At 52.4% G+C, this 21,920-nt stretch overlaps 3 protein-coding genes and 1 non-coding gene across 7 annotated transcripts in view; all 4 read right to left on the reverse strand.

Moving 5' to 3' along the window:
• Positions 1-1,740: 1,740 nt before the first annotated feature.
• On the reverse strand, positions 1,741-16,534 carry PTPN6 (protein tyrosine phosphatase non-receptor type 6). 3 transcript variants are annotated; one of them, XM_068400368.1, is made up of 16 exons: positions 16,461-16,534; positions 11,180-11,302; positions 10,678-10,872; positions 7,288-7,510; positions 6,451-6,567; positions 6,170-6,283; positions 5,664-5,760; positions 5,187-5,266; positions 4,950-5,099; positions 4,699-4,830; positions 4,269-4,423; positions 3,904-3,971; positions 3,363-3,514; positions 2,548-2,645; positions 2,305-2,426; positions 1,741-2,178 (listed from the first exon to the last, which is right to left on the reverse strand). In XM_068400368.1, exons 1-15 carry the CDS (start codon positions 16,472-16,474, stop codon positions 2,318-2,320), a joined length of 1,827 nt encoding a protein of 608 aa, XP_068256469.1. In that variant the 5' UTR covers positions 16,475-16,534; the 3' UTR covers positions 1,741-2,178; positions 2,305-2,317. The 3 variants fall into 3 exon arrangements, with proteins under 3 accessions (XP_068256469.1, XP_068256468.1, XP_068256470.1); XM_068400367.1 differs by having other exon boundaries at positions 1,741-2,426; XM_068400369.1 differs by lacking the exon at positions 16,461-16,534 and adding an exon at positions 11,580-11,615 and having other exon boundaries at positions 1,741-2,426.
• Positions 16,535-17,881: 1,347 nt separating this feature from the next.
• Positions 17,882-18,898, reverse strand: C5H12orf57 (chromosome 5 C12orf57 homolog). Its single transcript, XM_068401680.1, has 3 exons — positions 18,555-18,898; positions 18,307-18,483; positions 17,882-18,213 (listed from the first exon to the last, which is right to left on the reverse strand). The coding sequence occupies exons 1-3, from the start codon at positions 18,607-18,609 to the stop codon at positions 18,065-18,067; spliced, it is 381 nt and encodes a 126-aa protein (XP_068257781.1). The 5' UTR covers positions 18,610-18,898; the 3' UTR covers positions 17,882-18,064.
• Positions 18,697-18,756, reverse strand: LOC137664472 (U7 small nuclear RNA). The gene has a single exon (XR_011048321.1). It is a non-coding gene; the product is annotated as a U7 small nuclear RNA (small nuclear RNA).
• Positions 18,899-19,339: 441 nt separating the features above from the next.
• Positions 19,340-21,920, reverse strand: part of ATN1 (atrophin 1) — a 28,891-nt gene continuing 26,310 nt past the window's right edge. For both annotated transcript variants that reach the window (XM_068401935.1, XM_068401934.1), the window contains exons 8-10: positions 21,630-21,773; positions 21,163-21,343; positions 19,340-20,575 (exon numbers count right to left, since the gene is read on the reverse strand). In XM_068401935.1, coding sequence (XP_068258036.1) covers positions 20,542-20,575; positions 21,163-21,343; positions 21,630-21,773 — 359 coding nt within the window. In that variant the 3' untranslated portion in view covers positions 19,340-20,541. The remainder of the gene's footprint in view (positions 20,576-21,162; positions 21,344-21,629; positions 21,774-21,920) is intronic.

Raw genomic sequence — 21,920 nt, forward strand, 5'->3', positions numbered from 1 at the left:
GGGTTCCTGCTCGCTCCTGCAGAGTGCGTGAGTGTGGGCCTGTCCTCTGGCAGGTGGCAGGGTTACAAGGACTCAGGGCCTGCTTCCAGCTGGTTTGCACAGACCGGTACCTGCTTCGCCTTGCTGGCTCCCAGGCAGGTACCTCACCTTGCAGGTACATTGGCCATTGCCACGGTATGACAAGCTACACGGAACAGAGTCTAAGGTACGTCTCATTCCTTCTCTTTTCTACCTCTCCCCCCTTCTGGATTTGTGCTCTCAACTGAGAGGAGAGAAGCCCGGTCCTAAGAGCCCCACGCCAAAGCAGGGGACAATTACAGCTGGACTTTAAAGTGCTCAGGGTGGTCCTGTGTCAGACAGCTGATAGGGGTTGGTTGTGCAGTTATCTTCCCTCACAGGCCCTAGATGTGGCTCAGACCAGGCAAAATTCTCTCTCCCACATTTCCAAGTGTTCTTGGTCTGGATCCTAGCTCAGACTTTTGCCCAAGTGAGACTGAGCTCTTCTGCCATCAGCTCTAACCAGGTCCCAGTCCAGGATACCTGAGCCATCTTTTTCTTTGAGTAGCAGATGCCCACAGCCTAAGCAGTACCTGTACCCGTAAATTAAGGATTCCCCAGCATGTCCTTTCCGATCTAGGCCAGCTGCCACAGAAAGGTTCAAGTCTGCAGTCTTTAGCTGTGGCTTTATCCATACTCTCTCAGCATTCTCCCAAATGGTTTCTGAGTACAGTTCACAGGCTTGGGCCTAGTTTTAACTGGCAAGACTTTAAAAACTATGCTGAGTCCCATTCTGACACCACCAAGGATAGGCTCTAGCGCTAAGGAATGCTCTTTGGCATTCACAGAATGATATAAATAGTGGTGGGAAGGGACCTCTGGAGGTCTTTAGTCCAGACTGCTGCTGCAGGTGGCACTATTACCAGCACTAGGTCAGATCAGCTGTGGCTTTGTCCATTCAAGTACTGAAAACCTGCAAGGACAGAGTTCCCCCTCTGAGCATCTGTTTGGATGCTGTCTGGTAAAACCAGCCTTAGTGTTCAACCTGAACCTCCCAAGCTGCAATCTGAGACCGTTGCCTCTGGTTTTATTATCTGCCACTACCATCATCTTCTTACTACCCCCTCTGCGTAGTTGTAGATGAGAGTAGCTTACCCCTCAGCCTCCTCTTTACCAGACTAAAGCTCCTTAGCCCCTCCTTGTAGGTGACTGACGAGTAGCTGTGAAGCCACACTGTGGCCATGCTCTCATCTACCTTCTCCATAAAGATCAAGTTTCATTTCTACCAAGTGATACCTAGGAAGGAGCAGTCAGGCACTACACTTTGCTGAAGCAGCCCTTATGAATTACTCTCCAGCTCAGGCTGGGTACCACCACAGACAGATGAGACAAAATGACTAATGATTTGAGGGGATGAGGACGACTTTTGAATACCAAAACTGAAGTGCAAAAGCCTGCATCTGAGTGGTCACAGGTAACTTTCTGTGCTCAGACCTACCTGACGATCACCAACACTCAAGCCTTGCAGCAAGGAGCCGCCATAATGGGTCACAGCTTCTGTTCAGAAGTCTGAGGCTGCAGGAAGTGATGAAAACTAAGCTAGAGCCATTCTTACAAGACTTTGCAGGGCTGCAAGTGAAGCCAGGAGTACAGCTATACTCAAACAGAAATAGAAAACTTTGGGGTCTCAGCATTCAAACAAATACAAGTTTATTTACAAACAAAGGAGAAAACGTAGCCATCACATCAAATCCTGGAATATTTACAGCATCCAATCAAAGGGTCAGATAGAAAAGGGATCGTAAGGCAGAGGGTTGGTATTAAGGAAAGAGGAAGTTTTCCATTGAGTTGCAGAGGGGCTGAGCTGAAACACGCCAAAACCTCCATACTTTAAAAGCTGAGGTTTCAGGGAACACTAACGGGCTAAACTCTTAACTCACAGCAGCAGGCAGAGATGTAGCTCCCGTAAACAGCTTCCTTAGCTCTTCCTCAAGAAGTTTGCTGGAGCTGACACAGCAGAGGTGAGTTTGGGCCACAGTGCTCAGAGAGCAAGGGAAAGAAGGGGCGTGATTTTTTCCTGTTAATGAATGATGAAGGGGCAGCAGGAGACTTCGCTGGCCTGCACAGTCAAGGGACAATGAAGTCGGTCAGCTGAGCTGGAAAGCAGGCTGGTTCAGGGCACTGAAAGGTGGCGCGGAAGAGAAGGTGAAGGCCTAGTTCCAGTCCAAGAGCAAGGAATGCAAGACTGGCCAGCCTGGACGTGAGCTCCAGTCCTGCACCCCAGGTTCAAAACCCCCATGGGGCTACCTGCAATGTATGCTTATTTTTTCTTTAGTGAGCCTTTCAGCTTCTTCTCTGAGGAGCGCTGTTTCCGCACCTTCTCCTCCTTTTTCCCCAAGTTCTCATAAACCGTTGACTCCTCTTTCTGCCTGTAAGACCAGGGAAAAAAACAACGGGAAAAGTGAGCCAGAGGAAAAAGCCAGCCGAGCCAGCAGGGAGACTGTTGCAGAGGCAGGCGTAGCTGGGCCTCTGGTTTAGGTGAGCTCTTACTTGGAGGATTTTCGTGATGCCTTGGCATGCACATTCCTCACGGCAGGGGGGTAGGCAATGTTCCCATACTCAGACTCGTTCGGCTTGCCTTTCTGAGACTACAGGAGAGAAAAACCAAGCTGAGAAGAGTGTGGTCTGGGAGAAGCATGTGAGGCATCATGGAAGAGTTTGGGCTGTTTAACCATGCTTCATGCTAGGATCTCAGTGGAGGTTGGTGGATTGCTGAAGTCCTCAGGCTCAGTGCACTCTGCCCACTGCTGTCGCAGAGGTGAGCAGCAGGGCTGCAAATGCGTCCTTGTACAGGGGTGAACAGTGGGGCAACAAATTCCTGGAGGCACTGGAATGCCTGAGAGCGCCATGTGTCAGCTAAAGAATATTAAGCAGAGAGCAGCAGCTACTGGATGCTGCCAGACACTACAAGGAGAAATAAAAGATGCCACTTATCAGCTAGTAAGAGAAAAGCCTGCAACTGCAGAACCGGGATGGGAAAGATAAAGAGGAAAGAAGAGGGCAAAGTGCCTGTCCTAGATTCAGCTTGTAACAAAACAACACTTGGTGGACATGGTATATAGAACATAGTTGAAATAACTGCATTAAAACTTACTGCTGTTTAGCAGTTCAGAAGGGCTTGGTACCTGAGCTGCTAATGTTGTCCCCTGAATTTTATAGAGGAAGAGGGACTCAAAGCTTGGTGCATCACCATAGTCTGTGTAGGTTCCAGTGCTAGCTTAAAGCTTGGGAAACACAGCACTTGGGGTCAGAGCCAGCACCATGCAGGGCCTAGAGTCGCAGGACAGGAGAGTCCCCTTTCTCACCTGGATAACCTCCAGCTTTTTCTTGGTTGTCTCTATGAACTGGCAGATGGCCATGTAGATGAACTTGTACTGGGCCTCTGTCTGCACCATCCCGGAGCGCTGGGCCCTCACCATCTGGATGGTCTTCTGGATGTCAATGTCACAGTCCAGCCCTAGCAAGGCACCAGAAAACATGGACATGCTCATTGCCCCCCTCTCCCAATTCTCCACCAAAAGCAGGCACAGTGGAGGTCAGTCAAGAAGTTTCCACCTCCGTCCATACTCTTTATTCCTGTATGGACCTCCTATCCCTCCTTCCTGCTCAGCATCTTTCAAGTCTGGCCCTGGAGGAAGAGCCCAAGCTCAGGGAAGGCTGAAGCCACAGTATGTGGATAAGGTGCAGAGATCCAGCAGCTGCCACGTAGCAAGGACAGCACAACCTCCTCAGCGCTGTGGCAGGATCTCTCCCACTGATACCTGATAGTTTTCATCCCTTTGCAGCTGGACTTAAGGGGCCTACTGGGTAGGCCAGTTCATGCAAGATACTTCGGGGTCCTCTTACCCTTGGTGGAGATTGCTTCCACTATCATATCAATGACGATGATAGTCCCAGTGCGGCCAATTCCAGCACTGCAAGGAGAGGACGAGCAGAGGTCAGAGCAATACAGTTCCTGAAACAAAATGCAGCTGCTTCTGGGGAAGGATGTGGCGCTTGTAGCAGCTGTTCAGCAATGCCACAAAAAAGTCACGGATTCAATGGGCAGAGAGTTTGGTTTGGGGGCATCAAAGGGGAAAAAGCAAATGTCAGGGCTGGCATATGCTTCACTCGCAAGTCCTGGGGAACAACTGGTGCAGCAGGACAGACTTTCTGTACCTCACCCTAGATAAAGGATGGAGCATGCTTCAGCCCCCAGCCTCTGTACCAACCTGCAGTGCACCAGAATAGGCCCAGCATCTGGGATGCTCTCTTGCTTCTGGTTTATTTGGTCGAGGAAGCTGAGCACTCCTCCTGGCTCGCTGGGTACACCGTGGTCAGGCCAGCTCAGGTACTGGTAGTGCCAGATCTCACGCACAGCCTTACCCTGATAATAACAAAACACTCCACTGGTAAAACTGCAACCCAGTCCTATCCCTGGCCTCTGTCCCAGGGAGAGGCGGGCCTGAAGCCAGAGGGAATCTCCTGCGCACTTCTTGGTGATTCCACCAGTGTGATTCCAGCCCAAACCAGAAGGGAACAGCAATCCCAAGAATGATACAACAGCAGCATCACCACAGCACCCAGCAGTTCCCAGCCTTAGACGTACAGTGACTGTTAGACCCATGGGCTTGATGACAGCCCTCAACCAGGCACACTCACGTTATCCATCGGACACACGCAGAGGTGCCGGAGCTTGTACTCCAATGCATCGTGCTCCCCAGCGTTCTCCACGAGGTAGGGACCGTATTCCTTCGTGCTGCCCACCTCTGGCCAGTAAGGCACGCATTTGTTCTGTGTGGGCAGAGAGGGCAGGGTGAGGACGTGCAGAAGGCAGGAAAGAGAGAAAAAGCAAAGCAGTGGTTGAAGGGGAAAAGAGGGCGGCTCCGAGACAGGTACACGCTGCTACTTACCCGCCCTTTTTCTACCTCCCGTGTGGTCATTACAATAATGCGCGTGTTCTCCTGCCACACCATTTGCCAGAAGTCATTGACTGTGGCATCCAGGCAACCCTGGCTAGCGATGTAGGTCTTGGTGCACTCATCTGGGCTGATCAGGTTGTTCTGAGTGTGGATGGGAAAATTAGGAGGGCTGCAGGAGCAGGAGCCTTCCCCCATTTGGGGCATACAGCCACCTTTCAAGAGTCTCACCTTGACGTAGTTGGCATTGATATAGTCAGCTCCAGGTATATTTGGGTCCCTTCCTTGGAGGATGACTCTGGAGTGATCAACTGGGGATGCAGTAAAAGAATAAACAGAGCAATGAATAAACAGAGCAACTCTGTGCCCAGCCACGTGAAGCTCCTTCTCTGCCCCATGCCACCTCATTCATGCTACCCAGTGCATGCAGCATGCCCCGTATTTTCACCTTTCCCTCTCTGGGGTCAGACCAATCTCACCCCATCTTCCCATCAGAAGCTAGAGTTTCATGCAACCCTCCCTCCTTCTTTCAAGGACATGAAAAGGCCGTGACCTCTCTCATCAGCTCTTAAATCCTCAATGCTGCACACCTTGTAACCTGCTCTGGATGATGGAGTGGGTGGAGGCAGGGCCCAGGATGACTTGGACAGCTCTTTATTGCCTGTCTGTGTCTATTGGGTATTTTTACAGTGAAGCAGCAAGACTCACAGGGCAAGATGTTCTTGTATCGGTTCTTGCTCTTGTTTTCAGGTCTCTGACCCTCATGACGGTCAAACAGGTGCTTGGCTTCCTGTTTTTGCAGACTCTGAGAGCAGAAGAGAGAATAGTCATGGCAAGGTCACAATGTATGACAGGAGAGGTGGGCACTCAAAGGAACAGTGGTGACTCTGGGGACACATGGGCATGCTTGGGGAGCAGAGAAGTTAAAAGCAAACCTAGACTCAAAAAGTCCAAAGTTCATACCCTTACTCTCTTGGTGATTTGTTCTCCCAACCGTGAAAAAGCACATTTCTACCTCACTGGGTTCACTTAAAGATGACACTCGCTCCCAAGAGGAACAGGTTCTAAACAAAGACTTCTTTCAGAGACAAATTGACAAGAATTTACAAGACACCTGAGGAGTTTGTGTCCAGGAAGAAATCAAGGATGGAGCATGAGGTGGTGCACAGGGACTTCCCAAAAAGCCAGCATAATGTCCCCCAGCAGTTTCTTACATCAAATTCCTCCCAGAACCCAGCCTTGGACGTCTCCTCAGAGAGACTCTTCTTGTTCAGTTCCTGCACTCTATTCTCAATGTCAGCAGCATTCACCCTTGTAGCGTAGTAGGGCTGGGAATGGGAAAATACAATGGGTTGGTGTGAGAGAGAGAGACGCTGCTGGAGAGCAAAGTCTCCTCTGTGCTGTGAAGAAAAGGAGGAGAGGGACACAAAGGAGAAACAAAGAGCAAGTGGGTCCCTCCAAAGGATCCCTAAGAAACAGAGGAAATAATATTTACCTGCTTCAGGTACACAAAGGAGCCAGACATCTCCTCAATTCCAGTCTTCTTGAAGTGCTCCACCAGATCTGCCAAGCTGTCAAACGTTTCAGCACCTCCAACTGTGTAGCGTCCATTCTAAATGGAGGAAGAATGTGTAAGGTCCCATTCACAACGTTCCTATAGACAAAGCTGGTAATGCTCAGGGAAAAGGTAACGTTGGGGTGCAAAGCCATAGGCACCACCCTGTGCCATCTAGAAAATCTTTTCCTCTGGCAAGGAGGTCAAATGGTACTTTGCCCTGAGAACATTAAGTTCATAGCATGGTGAACTGACTCCTGTTCTCAGTGGATGGAAGCCCGAAGGAGGTATATTGCCCTCAGCTCTCATTCAAGGTCAGTTGCTTTCTGTCCTTGAAATCTCCCTCCACTCTCTGCATCATCCCACGTGAAAGAAATAATAGGAAAACTGGTGACAGCCAGGTTGGTAACATCCTTCAGACTGAGTGTGGAGGCCTTGCAGATGCCCCTCCTCCTCCAAGAGCTTTTAACTCTTTTGATGAACTCGTAATTAGATCATGAATCCTCCTCTCTCTTTCACCACAGACTCCCTGCACTGGAGTTCTTGGTCACACTGAGCCCTGCTTCCTCCTGTGTCTGAGCACCCAGCACTGCCCATCGTCACCCAGGCTGGGTCAAGGACATAAGGAACCTGCAAGGTGACAACACTTTGATCCAAATTCAGAAACACTGCTGCTGGTAATCAAGCTGACAGGGCCCATGCTTTTGAGGACATGACCAGCAGAGATCAGCAGAGACCTCTTCCACTCCCTTTCCTTTTGCTCTCCCAACTGCTCACCTCACACATGATCTTGATGTGCGTGACTTTGAGCCGGGCCCCAGAGGCACTGGTTGCCCCAGCTGGTGGAGCATCAGACCCAGGTTTAAGCTGGTCAGTGAGGACGGACAAGACAAAATCCCCAGGTTTGCTGAGGCTCTCCCGCACCAAGAAGGTCCAAGGGGTGGCTTTGGCCTGGAGAAGTGACTCAGCTGCAGAGCCTGACAGATGCCCATGGTACCATCTAGGAAAAAACAAGAGAGGGTCAGAAGAGAAGTGGAGATGCAAATAAGTGGATGCCCTTGAGCTGATGAGTGAAGGACAGCAACACTGAGGAAGGGTGAGGGAGGAAGAAAGGAAGGGGGAGACAGAGGAGGAAAAGAGAGAAGGAAGGAAACCAAGGGAGGAGCAGGATCTTGGGAAAAGCAGATGAGATAAAGAAGTAGAGAGCTGGCAAGAGATGAGGTGGAGGTAGAAGGGACCCAGGGAGGAGAATTCTGGTACCAGAGGACACAGTGGGAAAGCACCAAATGTGATCCAGTTGTGTGATACACACAAGCACAGGTAAGCAATGCTTGCTGGCTTGAAGACCAGTTGGGGGAGGGTGGACCGTGGGTTTCAGCACCACCCAGCATTATTGGGATTCTAGCCTTACTGCTGCAAGGTGCTTTGGAAACTCAAACACCAGGGAAACAAAAATAAGCCCCCAAGGAGTCAGGAACTGTCCCATTGGATTTAGCAGCACCCGGATGGCTGTGTTGAGATCAGATCCATTAAAGAACCATCCCAGTGACTCCTCTTCCTGAAACTCGGTCACCTCTTCCGTCAAAGGATAATTCCCATTCTCTGGACACATCACACTGCAGCAATCAGCATAGCCATCAGAGTGAACACCAGGAGCCACCTGGAGCCCATATTCTGCTCCTGGTACTTATCACTGTTGTTGATCCATGTGCACATCCTGTCCTCAATGCAAACACCCAGTCAGCAGCTCCTTCTCTCCTCTCAGCACAAGGTGAGGAGCAACCCCATTTGACCGAAATGCACTCTGCCTTGCTGCAGGACTGGGCCCAGGGCACAGAAGGACACAAGCATGGTGCAAATGGCACAGCTGGTGCAAATGGCACAGCTGCTGCCAAGCCCCTTCCCACCTACAAAGGTCTCTGGGGGGTGTGTCCCTGCTTGGTGGGATCTCACTGCACTGTGCAGTGTGGGTGCAAGTGATGGTCACCAGAAGCAGGCTGGGAGATGGGACAACCCTGGCCTCTCCTTCTACTGCAGGCCCTGCAGAAACTCCAGATGTGAGCCAGGTTGTCTCTGTGCAGATCCTTTAGTTCTTCGTGCCTGTCCCAAGCTCCACAGTCTCTTTGGACCACACCAGGAGGTCCTGGGGCCCTGCTGAGCTGTCAAGTAGACATGCAGAAGGCCATGTTCACTGCACTTTGTCCTGCCTCCACAAGACTCACTTGGAAGCTGGAGCTAGAGATCCAAATTACAGAAAGTTGAGAGCTGTGAGGTGCTCTGGGCACTGGAAAATGCTCTGAGTCATCCCACTTCTCCCAGTACCCATTTTCTGGTGGAGCCTCTACTGGGTCTGGACCCATCTCAGCCCAAGGGCCACCACAGCCCTGGGCTGCTCCTGCCCCATCCCCTTTCCTCCTTCCCAGCTCGGTGTCGGGGAGGGGATTTGGGCCCTTCTCCTCCAGCAGGGATCAGCCTGGTTCAACAGGTCTTGGGACATCCCCATCTCCAGCTGGAGCCATGTGCTGGGCTCTGCGTTCAGGGGCCTTTGCAGCACAGCTGCTGTGCCAGCCAAAGGCCGTGTTTACTGCAGCTCTGTCCTGCTTCCACAGAGCTGCCTCAGCGGCTGGAGACACAGCCGCTTTGGCCATCTCCCCTGGTGAACAGCATTTCAAAAGCAGGTAGCTGTTGCATCAGACTGACTTGCAACGTCCCTCCCTGCTCCTGCCCGTCGCAGGTACTGCAACAAGCACCAGTCACACTCCGTACGTCACTGCACACTGCCGTCAAGGCCAGGCTGATGCTCAGTAGACGAGCCAGTGTGGTTAGTGCTGTGGGAGCAGGTTTGCTGCCTCCACAGGCCTCCCCAGCTAACAGTGGAGGCCTGGGGTGGTATTGGTGTCTATGGTGAACTTCACATTGCTAGGGCTATTTGTTCCCAAGAATTGAAATGAAGTTCAGAAGGCCATGCCCCAGTCGCAGCAGCAGCTGAGGCATTCATTCACCCCTGCATCTGGCCAGAGCAACGCATTCCTCTACACATGATCTGGGAACCATTTTGACAGCAAGATGTGGCAGACAGTTATTGTGCCTTGGCAAGTAACTTCTGTTGATCCTCACCTCATGCACTGCAAGAAATAGCTGGTGACTTCCATTGCACCCAAGTCACTAATTTCCGATCCTCCTCCTAAAGAAGTGTTCAGACACCACGTGCCAGTGCTCAGACACCCCCCTGGGAATGGTTGACCCTTCCTGCTCATCAAAGAGGTCTCCAGGCCTCCCCTCCACAGGTAGGAAGGGGTTAATGGGTCCCATCCCCCACCTCCCTTCCCCCAGCAGAGCCCAGCTCTTCAAAGCCACGTGATGGAAAATCACTTGGGGAGAGAGTTAGAGGAGCTTTCGTAAGAGCCTGGGGGGGGGAGAAGTTTCCAACCGCAGGGAGGAAGGGAGGAAACTGCAGGGCCACAACCCAACAGCCTTGAGTGAAGAGGACAGCCGGCTCGCAGACACTGGCCCCTCTGCAGCCTGACCCCAGAGTAAGCAGGGGTGTACCCAGGCACTTCGCCCAGGCCATCTTTGCTCCCTGTCTCCAGGTGCGCAAGGAGGACCTGTCCGCCCCAGCGCACAACGTGACTGCTCCCCGAGCTGCATCAAAGACCCTGAAAGCACAACGCAAGGGCAAAACCACCTGATTTGATTTAGGAACTCGGTGTCAGAGACATATGCAAAGCGGGGACAGGAAGGAGACTAAGCAGGCTAGGAACAGCAGGGGAACATGGTCCTGCTCTCAGCTATGCGAGTCACCCAGGCCTGGAATAACCAAAGAGGTTTGGGCAAGGCCGAGGGCTTCCACATAACATGTCACTCTATGGACTACTGCAGACCCGTAACTACCACCACAACCTTTGCTCTTGGGAAACAGTATATAAATAGCAAAGGCAACAGGAAACCAGAAGTAAAAAAGGAACCCTATTAGGTCTGCTGTGATGGGTCAAGGTATGTCTGGCTGTTCCTGGGGATGCTGCCCCCAGGGAAGCATAGGAGCCTATGGGAGGCAGGAGACGCTTTTTGCAGGGCTTGCCCTGGGGATGCAGGCAGGACAGAAAGAAGGCCATGAGACACAGAGGAGGTCTCATCACAGACACACCAGCTGCCCTGTTTTCTTCATACCTCTCTGTAGTGGGGTCGGAACAGTTGAGCGGGTATCGCAAGTCGATGATGGTTCCATCTTTGTCCTGCAGTGAGCCCTGTTGCTGTGTGTAGTACTCCACCAGTTCTGACAAGGTGGCAAACTTCTCCCCTCCATACAGGTCATAGAAATCCCCAGTATTCTGGATGCGGATGTGGGTTACCTGGTCACCAACCCTGTGGGATGATGCACAGAGCAGTTCAGTGAGGCCGTTAGAAAAGAGGCAGAAAATGTTCTGTATTACCTCCTGCCATGGAACCAGAGCAAACCATCCCAGTGAAAGGAGATGACTGGAAAGAGAAGCTCCTGGGACAACTTGGGGGAGAGACTAGAAGATGCTGGGATGCTCAGGTCCTTTTAGAGCTCAGAAAGAACTCAAAAGAATAATGACAGGATGAAGAAGATGCCACAGGACGTGTGAGGGTTTAAGCACTCAGCGTATATAACCCTGGAAAGACAGAAGCTGGGGTCCAAGTTACTTACCGAACTGAAAGAGAAAAGTCCCCCTGATTCTTCCGACTAGGTCTGGCCAAAAAGCTCCCATGGACACCTCGTCCCTTCAGTAAGGCTTCAGCTTCCAGCCCACTCAGGTCACGGTGAAACCACCTAGAAGAGGAGATAAAAACAAGACCAAGTGAATAAAAAAGGCCAGGCACTATTGTGGAGACCTAAAAATGTACAGTGAAGAATGGTCCCCAGTCAGCATCCCTAGAGATACCCATACAAGTGACGGCCAGCAGCAGCATCCCTTCCTACCCGATACCTTCCCCAGCCTATGAAAGTTTTCCATTGAGATACGGCTTCCAGGATGATCCCCCTATCTGATCTGTCCTACTTTCCTGGTCCCCCTCCCTACATACACACACTTCTCAGCCCCTCTTACCTCACCATCGTGGAGGGCGAAAGAAGAGGGGGCCAAGTGGCTACCACCAAAGCAACTCAAAAAACACAGAGGAAAAATCAGTTTGCGCTGGTGAGAAAAGGGAAGTCGGAGGTCTGTGCTGGAGCACCCAACGCCAAGCTGTTTCTGCGCCTCTTGGGAGCTGGCCATGTATCCCTCCAGGCATCTACCATCAGTCCATTCAGACCTTCTCCATCCACCTGTTTCTGGATATGTGCCTTGATCGCTGGCCCCCCGTGCAGTGCTGTCGGGCACAGGCAGGCGCAAACCCGTGCACGGCTGGGCACGCGCGGCTCCAGGAACAGGAAGCGCTCTGAGCCATCAACTCCCCAGCCCCAAGCTGCTTTGCAGACACTTCTGCTTCTCCTTTTGTGTCTTTTCTCCCCATCCCCCCCGTTATTCTTGGGTCCCTGTCTTTTTTCACACCAGGGCTGACTCTATGAATGCATCTTGGGTCCCGGCCGTGCTCACGAAATTCAGTTCTGCACGTCCTCTGTTCCACTTGTTCCCCAAAAGACCAGTGAGAGCCATGAGTGCCCTCCACCCCCAAGTCCCTGCCATGGTGCCAAGGGGACCACAGCTGTGTGGGGTCACCCACACGCCTGCAAGGCTGAAGCAGGCAGCACATGCTAGCATACATTGAGCAACGAAGCACCTTACTACAGGTTATGACCGCCCCACCACACAGTTTGGCTCTGCTGGGCTGCCGTTGACTACCCAGCTTAAACCTCCATACCTGGGCTCGCTGATGAACCCTCTGGGCAGGTGAGTATCCTACATGCTCTGTACAGCCACTGGGGGAATCTGTGCAAACCCAAAGCTGCAGACTTTGAGGTCCAGGCTAGCACTCTAGGCCCAGCACTGCCTTCCTGAGAACAGCCTGCTGGGGGATGCAACCGATGGGAGCCGTGGTAGCTCAGAAGGGATGGGCTGGGAGGTGGTGCTGAAGCTGCCCAGAAAAGCAGGCAGAGAGCAGGACAAACAAACAGCTACTGCCCGCAGTGGGCCCACAGAGCACCAAGAGAGCTTAGCCTAGGACCTTCAACATCCCAGTACAGCATACTGAGGCCAAAGCTGTCAACCTGGACAACCAGATACAGAGAAGGAAGACTAACCATTTCCAGTTACCTAGACATTTCCAGCTACGAAGCACGACTGCCCTTTTCCATAGCACTGGTTTCAAGGTCTGCAGGTCTCATGAAAGAATGGGAGCTAAGCCGTGGCCAAAGAGGGCAATCCAGCTGGCAAAGGAGCCTGACTTTTCCCTGGGGCCATCTCAGCTACCCTGTGTGGTGGTGTGGGCAGCAGGAACAGCAAGAGACTTGCTTGTTTCAAGTATCAGCAGCTGCACACCACCAGACTGGGAAATCCTGCAAAAAGCTGAACAGGCTGCTAGCAACGACCAAGACGAAACTCGTTGGCCAAGACAGAAACTAACAGCAAAGGGAAGTACAGGAGAGACAAGTGGGAAGCTAAACTTCATTGCTAGAAAGGCAACCCGGGCACCTACAACAGCTTCCTTTCAAATGCTTCTAGTTTCACACACATGATGAGCTGGGATGTGCTGAGCTGCAGGGATCCAGCTGTACCGACTTAAAAGTGGTATTAAAAAAAAAGGAGCCTTTAAAGGCACAGACACCTGTGGCTCAAGGGAACAACTTCTACACAAAGTTGTAGAAATTGCACCTAAAAGAGCACACCTAAATTACAGCCAGTCTAGCACTGACACAGGAAAGAAATACTGTTTCGTGGTAGAAGAGAAATGACAGGAACTTCTGGGCAGAAATCCCAAAAGAGAACTCCTGATATCAAAAGAATATTAGATTATATAGGGTCCATATAAAGCCATGGCAGACAAAAAATAAATCCTAGGCATCCCTACACCTTATGAACTGGCTGACGGAGAAAAAACTGTCCAAGGAAGAGAACATTAGTGGGACACAGGGGAACAGGGAAAGAACAAGGTAGCAAAGAGCCCAGATCAGAATAGAAAGGGTGAGTTAGCACTAAACCCATGTAATTCAGTATCCTCCAGTAGGACAAGCCACGGGGTGCAGTGTGACCCACATGTCAGTATTTGTGTGGATACAAATCCCAAACGACATAATTTACAGAAGGAATTTATCCTTCTGGTTGCTTTCAGCTCAGGAAAGGACTGGATGTACAAGCTGCCTTGGTGTCTTTGATCGGGGCCATCTAATTAAAAACTACCAGTGAGGAGCTCCTGCTGGTAAGGGAGGGAAATACCACAGTAGAGAAGCAGTTGTTTGGTATCTTTGAGGTTGCCCTCCCAAATAGCTGCAGCGTGCAACAGCAGACTATAATCCAGTTGCTAAAATACTTTCTTATATAACAAATTTAGAGCAGAAGATAAATGAAATAACTAATTAAAAGACATCCACATCTGGACTACTGTAAAAACGACACTGAGAAACTGGACAGAATCCAGCAGAAGGCCACTAAGGCAGTGAGGAGCCTGGAGCACAGCAGAGATGGAAGAAGCTGGGTTTGTTCAGCTTGGAGAAAAGATGCTTAAGGAGGGATTTAACAGGTGTCTGAGACTGCCTAGAGGGGGACTGAGGTTTTAGAGCCAGATTCTTCTTTGTGGTACACAGCAAAAGGACAAGAGGCAACGGGCATAACTTGCAGCAAGGGAAATTCTAATTAGGTATCAGGAAAAATTGCACACGCACTCCCCTCCAAGGGCAGTTCAGCAACTGCCACGAGTCCCCAGAAAGGCTGAGTAAATCTCCACTGTTGGAGATGTTCAGGACTCGTTCACCTGAACAAGACCCTGAGCAACCTGATCTAGCTTTGGGGTTAGCTCTGCTGTGAGCAGGGGCGTTGGACTAGGTGATCCAGAGGTCAAAACGGTAGTCGAAGGAAGGGTAGAGGAAGATGTTATGTGTAGAGATTCTTTCCCCCTGTACTCCCTAAGCCTCTGCTGCTACTTGTAGGGTCAACCATCAAATCCATAACAAATTCAGCATCCTTTGGCAAGGAGTTCCACTGCTCAGCTACAGAACCACCCCCTCCTTTGGCTTGCTTATAACCTGCTCCCTGCCCATTTTTATTAACATCTGGTTGTTGTAAAGAAAGAAAAATCAGCGACTGATTCCTGATTCCTGTTCACCCCCTCCAAGCTGATAATGATTTTATAGACCCATAATGTCCATATCCTTCCTCAGCTCTTCCCCAGGCTGAAGACTCCAACCCTATTCAGGTGTTCTTCGTATGTTTGCTGCCCCTCTCTGAGATGTTTCCAACTCTGTTGTATTGTTTTGGAGATAAGGGTGAAGTGTGGCACAGAACTGCAGTGTTCAAGATGCTGGTGAGACATGGACATAGACATAGAGAGAGACACAGTGATGATTTCTGCTATTTGTTCACCACAACCAAGCATGAAGCTAACATTTGCATGGTCTTGTATATGATCACAGAGAGGTTACAAATAGTAACTCTCACTCCAGACAGGTTACAACTAGTTCACAGTTCATTGTTTTATATGTAAATTTTGAATTCCCTTTCTCCATGAACATTGTTTTTCTACACATGCCTATATTTATAGTTCATCTGCTGTTCTGCTGCCCACTCATTCACTATCATAAGGTCGTTCTGCAATTATTCACAGTCAGCTCCCACCCTGTTATCCTGAATAACTTTCTACCACCAGCCAATTTTCTCACCTCACCATCCTCCAAAGCTCTATTTCAAGTCATTTGGGAATATACTGAACAGTGTATTTTCAGGTTAGGCCCCTGTCATCCGACCACCGATGACTTCCCTTTGCTGTAAAACCTGGATGTTTTTTCCCACCTTCTGTTTCCTATTTTCTACTAATTCTTTACACAAAAAAAAGTGTCGTCTTTCTTATGCCATGACTTTAGCTTTATTTAAAGACTTTGATGAGTCAATCTTGTTGATCATTTTTGGAAATCCAAGGAAATTGTATCAGCCAGAGCTCCCTTATCCACAAGCTTGCTAAGTCCCTCAAAAACTCCAGTTTTACAAGACAGGATTTGCCTTTAGAAGAGCAGATGTTGACTCTAATATCACACTCATTGTTTTCTGTTATACTGTCTACTCTCCTGCCCAGACACCAACTTTATTGGTCTGTGCTTCCCTCACACTCAGGGGATCTCATTTGGAGCCCTTTTTGAGAATCAGCATTGCATTTGTCACTTCTAATTCTCAGCACTGAGATGGCTTTAGACAGGAGGTTTTGCCGTTCTGCACAGAACTGCATCGCAGTTCAGTAGTTAGTGCAGAGTGAAGGCCACCTGGGCTTGGGGAATGGGCAGATGGACCATCTTCCTGTGACTTACCCAAGCCAGATGCTCTCTGTCGGGCCATGGGACCCCAGGACCGTGCTGGACCACTGTGGTTACCCAGACCCTTACCATAGACTAATGCTAGTGCAAATCCCATTTCCTTACACCATGCCACTGCAGTCTCCAGAGCAGAGCACCTGTTTGGACTGACCGTGAAGATTTTATGTCCTGCTCTTCCACAAAGGGCTAAAAATACTGTAGCAAATCAAGAAATAACCAGCATTAACAGGGTCAGCCACCTGACCTCCCTCTGTTCAAAAACATTCAGAGAAGCTGCAGCTGTGGGGCTGGCAGAGTAACTGTAGCAGACTAGGTATAGCACACCCTGCTTGCTCTTCATGGAAGTGAGGGGGAGCAACAGTAACAGCAGTAACAAGGTAAAGCACCATCAACCCCAGTCTTCCAGCTATCCTGTAGCTTCTATTAAAGGTGGGTTTCTTCCCTTCTGTGCCCAATTCCTACTGCCAGTACTTCTATTTTTCTCACCAACAGCTCTCGTTTTCTCCCTCTGACTAGCGTTCACAGCACTCACCCACAGGATGGCATCAGGATCTTGACTCACAGATCCCCACTGATGGGTCACTGACAGCAGCAGTTGGAGGAGGTACCACAGCCCTTAACCAGGGCGTCCTACTAAAGACAATAAAGCAATGTCGGAATTATCAAGACAGTATCTTGAGACGGACTTGGGAGAGAGGTCAAAGACCTTGACAGAGGAGGGGTGGACTCGCACCCTCCCGACAGGGCTGGTTGCTCATGGCGGTGAGTGCCACCGCTCTGGAGGAGCAGCTGGCAGCGCTTAGGGGCTGCGGCACCTCCCATGACTCACCTGTGTCTGATCTGCACCCGCACAGTCCCGAACTCCGCCTGTTCCTAGGGGGACTGAGAAGAAGGTAGCTCCAGGTCAGGCAAACCGCAGGCCTCAAGCAGAGGGCTTGATTTTCACCATTTGCAAAGCACTTCCTGGGCTGTGGTTAATGAATAATTAGAGGGGTGGGGGAAGGCCAAGGCCAAGCTGGGAGAGGTGAATGGAGACGGAAGGGACTGACTGCTCTTCCTGCCTCCTATCCACGAAGCTCACGCCCTCGCTGGCTACATTCCTGCCTGGTTTGTAACCGAAAGGCACGTAAGGCAGAACCGGACGCAGCTCTCTCACACCTGGTTCGCAGCTCCCTGCTCTCCCTGACCTGGCTTCTTCACCCCCAGCGCTGCCACCCCGGCCTCCATCGCCCTCCCCAAAGATCTCAACACTTCCAAGGGCAACAGGCACACTGGCCAGGAGGCTACAAGCAGACATACCTGTTGCCCTTTCATTTGAATCAAGTTGGAAACACAAAACCTCACACTGGAGGGAGGCTGCGCCGCGAGGTTTGTCTCTCTTCTGTCCCAGAAGACACCAGATCTAATTTTGCATTATGTTCTTCTAAGCCGGGCTGCAGCCAAACGGGGCGGGCCCAGCCCTCCCGCACCGTGCAGCTCCCTGATATGTCTCTCTGCCGCCTTTTTCACGAGGGCTGATGCGTTTGACGGCACATTCAGGTGGAAAACAGCGCAGCCACAGATGCCAGCGGTAGGAGTGAGTTAGCTGCCCTGACCCTGCTGGGGACAGGGGTCTCGGCTGCATTTATGGCCCCTGCTGAACAGCACTGGATTGTGTTTAGGGACACATTATCTAGTGTGTTTCAAATTTTGTAAATTCTTCTTAGACAGGGCTTAGCACCACTGAAATGTCAAAAAAAAAAGTCACTTTGATATTAAGTCCTAGGGCTTTGCACCAAGGCTTGTACAAGCAATTACCTTTTTGCAGAACTTGGTACATACTGGGCCCCTCAAAACATTGGCACAGGTTTCACCAGGCATGAGGTGGGCATCGCTGTAACTGCCTCTGCACCAGGGAGAACCGTCTGTGCCCGAGGAGCACCGCTGAGCTCACGTTCATCCATAAAACAAGGGCATTTTCAAGACATTTTTTATTCACGAGCAGACACACGAGCACGCACAAACCATCCCGCTCCTTTCAGATCAGCGTCTCCCTTGTTTAAGTGCTCCATTCCCGGGGCTGACAGGACCCACGGGGCGGGGGAACGGCCCCGGCCAGAGCACCTCGACCCGGCGGGGCAGGAGAGGTCCCCGGTCTCAGGAGGCTGCCACTCCGCCGGTCCCGGCCCCGTGCGGCGGCAGCGTCATGGGCGGCAGGAACATGGCCTTGAGCTTGCCCGACATGCTGGCGATCTCCGGGTCCTGCGACTCGTAGGACTTGATCAGCCGGGCGAACTTCAGGACCCCTGCAGGAAACGGGGTGGGAAGGGGGCGCCCGCCCGCCGCCGCCGCCCTCCTCGGCGGGCCCGGAGCTCCCCGCCCGGCGGGCGACAACCCACCTTCGCCGTCGTTGCTGAAGCCGTAGGCTTTGATCACGTCCTGCTGGATCTGGGTGGCCACGGGCAGGAGGAACTGCAGCATCTTGCCCATGTCGTTGCAGGCGTTGTCCCGAGCCTCCTCCATCCGCTGCGCGTTCTCGGGCGCCCCGAACGCCTTAATCACCTCCGCCAGCGCCGCTGCGGGACACGAGCACACGGCTACCGGCGCGCCCGGGCGCCACGGCCTCCCGCCACCCTCCCGCACTCACCCTTCGCCTGCTCCGCACTCAGCGCCGTCGCTGGGGCCTGCGCGGACGCCGCCATATCGCGCGGCCGTCTTATAACTACAGTAACCTCCTACGCCCGGTGCGCACGCGCCTTCCGTTACCGTGCTGCCATTGAACCACCGGGTGGGGCTTCCCGCGCGGCGGGAAACCTGCTAGACAAATTCTAAAAGAGCTGAAATCACTCCCGACTGCCGCTCTCCGCGCCAGGACCCACCCGGGCCGACCCGCCCCGAGGTGAGGGCGAGGGCCGCGGGGGCCGCTCCCGCCTCAGGCCGCCTCCCGCCTGAGCCCTCCCGGCCCCACGTCCCCGCCCCGCGCTGGCAGCGGCGGCCTCCGCCGCAAAGCCTGTCCCCGCCGCGCCGGTCCGTCGGTATGCAGATTGGCCGCTTCCCATTGGTGTCGCGGCGCGCACGGGGGCGGGCTCTCCGTTGCTGCCGCCGCCGCCAGGGGGCGGGCCGCCGGCGCCGGTGCTCCGGGAGCGGCCGGCGGGAGGAGCGGAGCCCCGGGCGGGGCCTGCTCTGCCCCCGCCGCCGGGCAGCTCCCCCCCACCGGCTGGCTGTCCGGGCCCGCTCACCGCCCCCCCCGCGGCCTTTCCTGTCCGCAGCCCTTCTCGGCAGCCCCGGCTTTCACCCCCCTGCCTGGAGGGTGCGTGTTCGTGCCCGCTCCCCGGGCGAGCTGCTCGCCGCGGCCCTGCGTGGCCAGGTCCCCTCCTGGCTCCGGTAAAAAGAAATGAACACAACGGAGTCTTTGTTTCTGGAAGGGGTTTTTTTGTGTTTTTTTTTTTCTTTTTTAAGAGCTTCATATATATATTTATATATATAAATTATTAGAATGTGTGTCGGGGCTCGGGAGTGCGCGTGGGGAACTTCGTTCGGGTGATTTTCCATAGCTGGGGTTGTTGGTTGGTTTTCTTTTCCTTTTAATGGTTAAGTAAATATATATATGGGGACCAATCGAGAGATACAACCGTGAAATCAGACACGCACGCGGGGGGCAAGGGAGTCACAAGTTGCTACATAAAACTGCCACGTCTAATAGGATGTGCATGAGTTAAAGTACATCAATTAGAGGGGGTGAGGGGAAAGGGGCAGCCGCCATCTTAAAGACAGTCCCAGGACGCAGTTACCGCGCCGCCAAGTCAAGCTCTCCCCGCCAGGCTCAAAAGGGTCACGGTGGCGACTGCAGTGTTGAAAACAGTCTCCCGGTGCTTTGCACCTCGTGGCCGTGCCCCTTCCCGTCAGCCGTGGGAAAGCACAGCCACCGTCTCGCAAAGAGTCTTGCGGTGCTTTGCACCCCGATGGCTGGGACCGGTCCCTCCGCAGGCAGGAGCGGCTGCTCTTGAAGGGGTCCCGTGATGCTCTGGTTGCATCTGAAGGGATGCTGCTGGAGGATGGGAAGCCGCTCTGGCTACTCTGAAAAAGTTCCACGTTGCTTTTCTGTATCGCTAAGCAGTATCTTACACCTAAAGGGGGGTGGGGTGTGAGGAGGCATCTTGAAAAAAGGCTCTGTTGGGTTGGAGTTACTTCTTGGTCGCACCTCCTCCTCGCAGAAGCAGAAAAGGCAGCAGCGTCATGTACGTGAAGTCCTGCAACGCTCTGCGCTTTTTATTTAATGCAGCTGTTCCCCCAAAACAAAGGATGGAGCTGCTGCCACCCTGAATTCATGTCAGTCTTTGTCTTTTTGAGCTCTGTGCAATGCTGATTCTGTTTTCTTCAGAGCTCTGCTGATAATAGCGTACCGATCGTTTCGTGTCCGTTAGTGGTGTGTCAGTCCCTCCCCAATTTCTCTCCTCCACCTTCTGCTCCCAGGATGCCATCCTGTACTGTTCTTCTGTCTTCTCTTGCATTCTACTGCGTGGTGGGATCAGGATGGGTCACTCTGCAGCTTCCCCTCCCCCAGGATTTGGTTGATTGATTGCTCCTCTTGAGAGATAAGACATGATGATGTCACGTTGACAGTAGGAGTCCATTTAAAGGGGTTTGTCGCTTTCTTTCTTCAGGTGACTAGGATAAACAAGAGGAACAAGGTGATTGTGAGAAAGAAAAAGGCAATTTAGTATCTCCCACTGCCTTTTGTGAGCCTGGACCCACCCGACACTGCTGGCTTGGAAAGTTTTGCAAATCCTTAAAGCAGGAGATGCTACCGACAAGGTGCAACGCTGCACCTTTCTCTTTGCCAACGTGTGTCCCTGTGCGCTTGTGAAAGCCTTGTCTTGGCAAAAGCATCCAACCCCTGCAGATGTTTGGTGTTGTGGCAAGGGTATGTCAGTCCTAACTGTATTAGCACATGTGACACATGCAAGTTCACCCCCTGCCCCAGAGGAGAGGAGCTGAGACCCCACGTGAGATTGACCACCGAACAGCCACTTGCCAAAAATGACCTTCCCCTGGCCAACCCACAGCTGTGCCCCAGTGGCAAGGCATCCCCGCTCCCACGTGTGGGCTCAGGCTGGAATCACCCACTTGAGGGGAAACACTTCCCTGTCCCCACCGCCGCTGTGGCCTCCAGGCCAGGGCTGGGCCCGGAGCTGTCCTTGTGAGGACAGAGCGGTCTGCTCGCCCCGTGCCACAGAGAAAGCAGGTCCATGCACCTGTAGTAATCCTCCTGCGTTGGGAGCGGCACGCCGTGCAGAGGGTGATGGGCGTGCAGCCACTGCTGCTGTTCCAGAGCCAGGCGCTGCAGCTCAGCTGACTGCGCGTGCATGGCCTGGAGCTGATGTGCTGCTGACATGGGCGCGGAGAGGGAGCCCGGCAGGTCCCTGTAGGGTGCAGCTGCAGCCAAAGACGGAACAGAGAATAAACAAGTTAACGTAACAGCTCCATCCTCTCCCATGGCCCCATAGCTCAGTCAAGGCTCTACTGCACTTCCCTTCCCAGCCCTGCCCATGTGCAGGACTTGCCCATCCCCTGATAGTGTAGGCCTGTCCTATGCCATGCCAGAGCTCTGTTTAATAATTAGACCTCAGTTTGGTCCTGTGACCCCTCGTGACCACCTTGCCCCTTGGAGCTCTGCTGATGCTCTTCAGAGGAGACCAGCAGTTCCCGTGAGCATTCTTACCAAAAAGCTGGTGGCGCAGCACTTCGTTCTCATGTAGAGGGTGAGGCAGGAGAGGGTTGGGGATGGTTCCAGCTGGGTACGGTATCCGGGTGAGGTGAGATCCCGAGGCGAGGGGGTCGATAAGAGGGTGAACAGAGGCTGAGGCTGGGAAGAAAAGATACCACAAGATAATTGTCCCATGCTTTGTAAGAGGTAACACAGGGAAAGGCGCAAGGCACAACAAAACAGACATGGAGAAGGCCAGTGTGCAGTAGGGATGGAATGATTTCAAGGCTAGACAATGCAGTACCG

The sequence above is a fragment of the Nyctibius grandis genome, chromosome 5 (genome assembly GCF_013368605.1).
Source record: "Nyctibius grandis isolate bNycGra1 chromosome 5, bNycGra1.pri, whole genome shotgun sequence".
Lineage (NCBI taxonomy): Eukaryota > Metazoa > Chordata > Aves > Nyctibiiformes > Nyctibiidae > Nyctibius > Nyctibius grandis.

Coding starts and splice junctions, on each gene's coding strand:
- PTPN6 (XM_068400368.1), bottom strand. Junction 7,511..10,677: donor TCCGACCCCACTACAGAGAG/GTATGAAGAAAA, acceptor GTTTTTTCCTAG/ATGGTACCATGGGCATCTGT. Junction 4,424..4,698: donor GCGTGTGTCCGATGGATAAC/GTGAGTGTGCCT, acceptor TGTTATTATCAG/GGTAAGGCTGTGCGTGAGAT.
- C5H12orf57 (XM_068401680.1), bottom strand. CDS start 18,609: ATGGCGGCGTCCGCGCAGGCCCCAGCGACGGCGCTGAGTGCGGAGCAG. Junction 18,484..18,554: donor GAGTGCGGAGCAGGCGAAGG/GTGAGTGCGGGA, acceptor CGTGTCCCGCAG/CGGCGCTGGCGGAGGTGATT. Junction 18,214..18,306: donor CTTCAGCAACGACGGCGAAG/GTGGGTTGTCGC, acceptor CGTTTCCTGCAG/GGGTCCTGAAGTTCGCCCGG.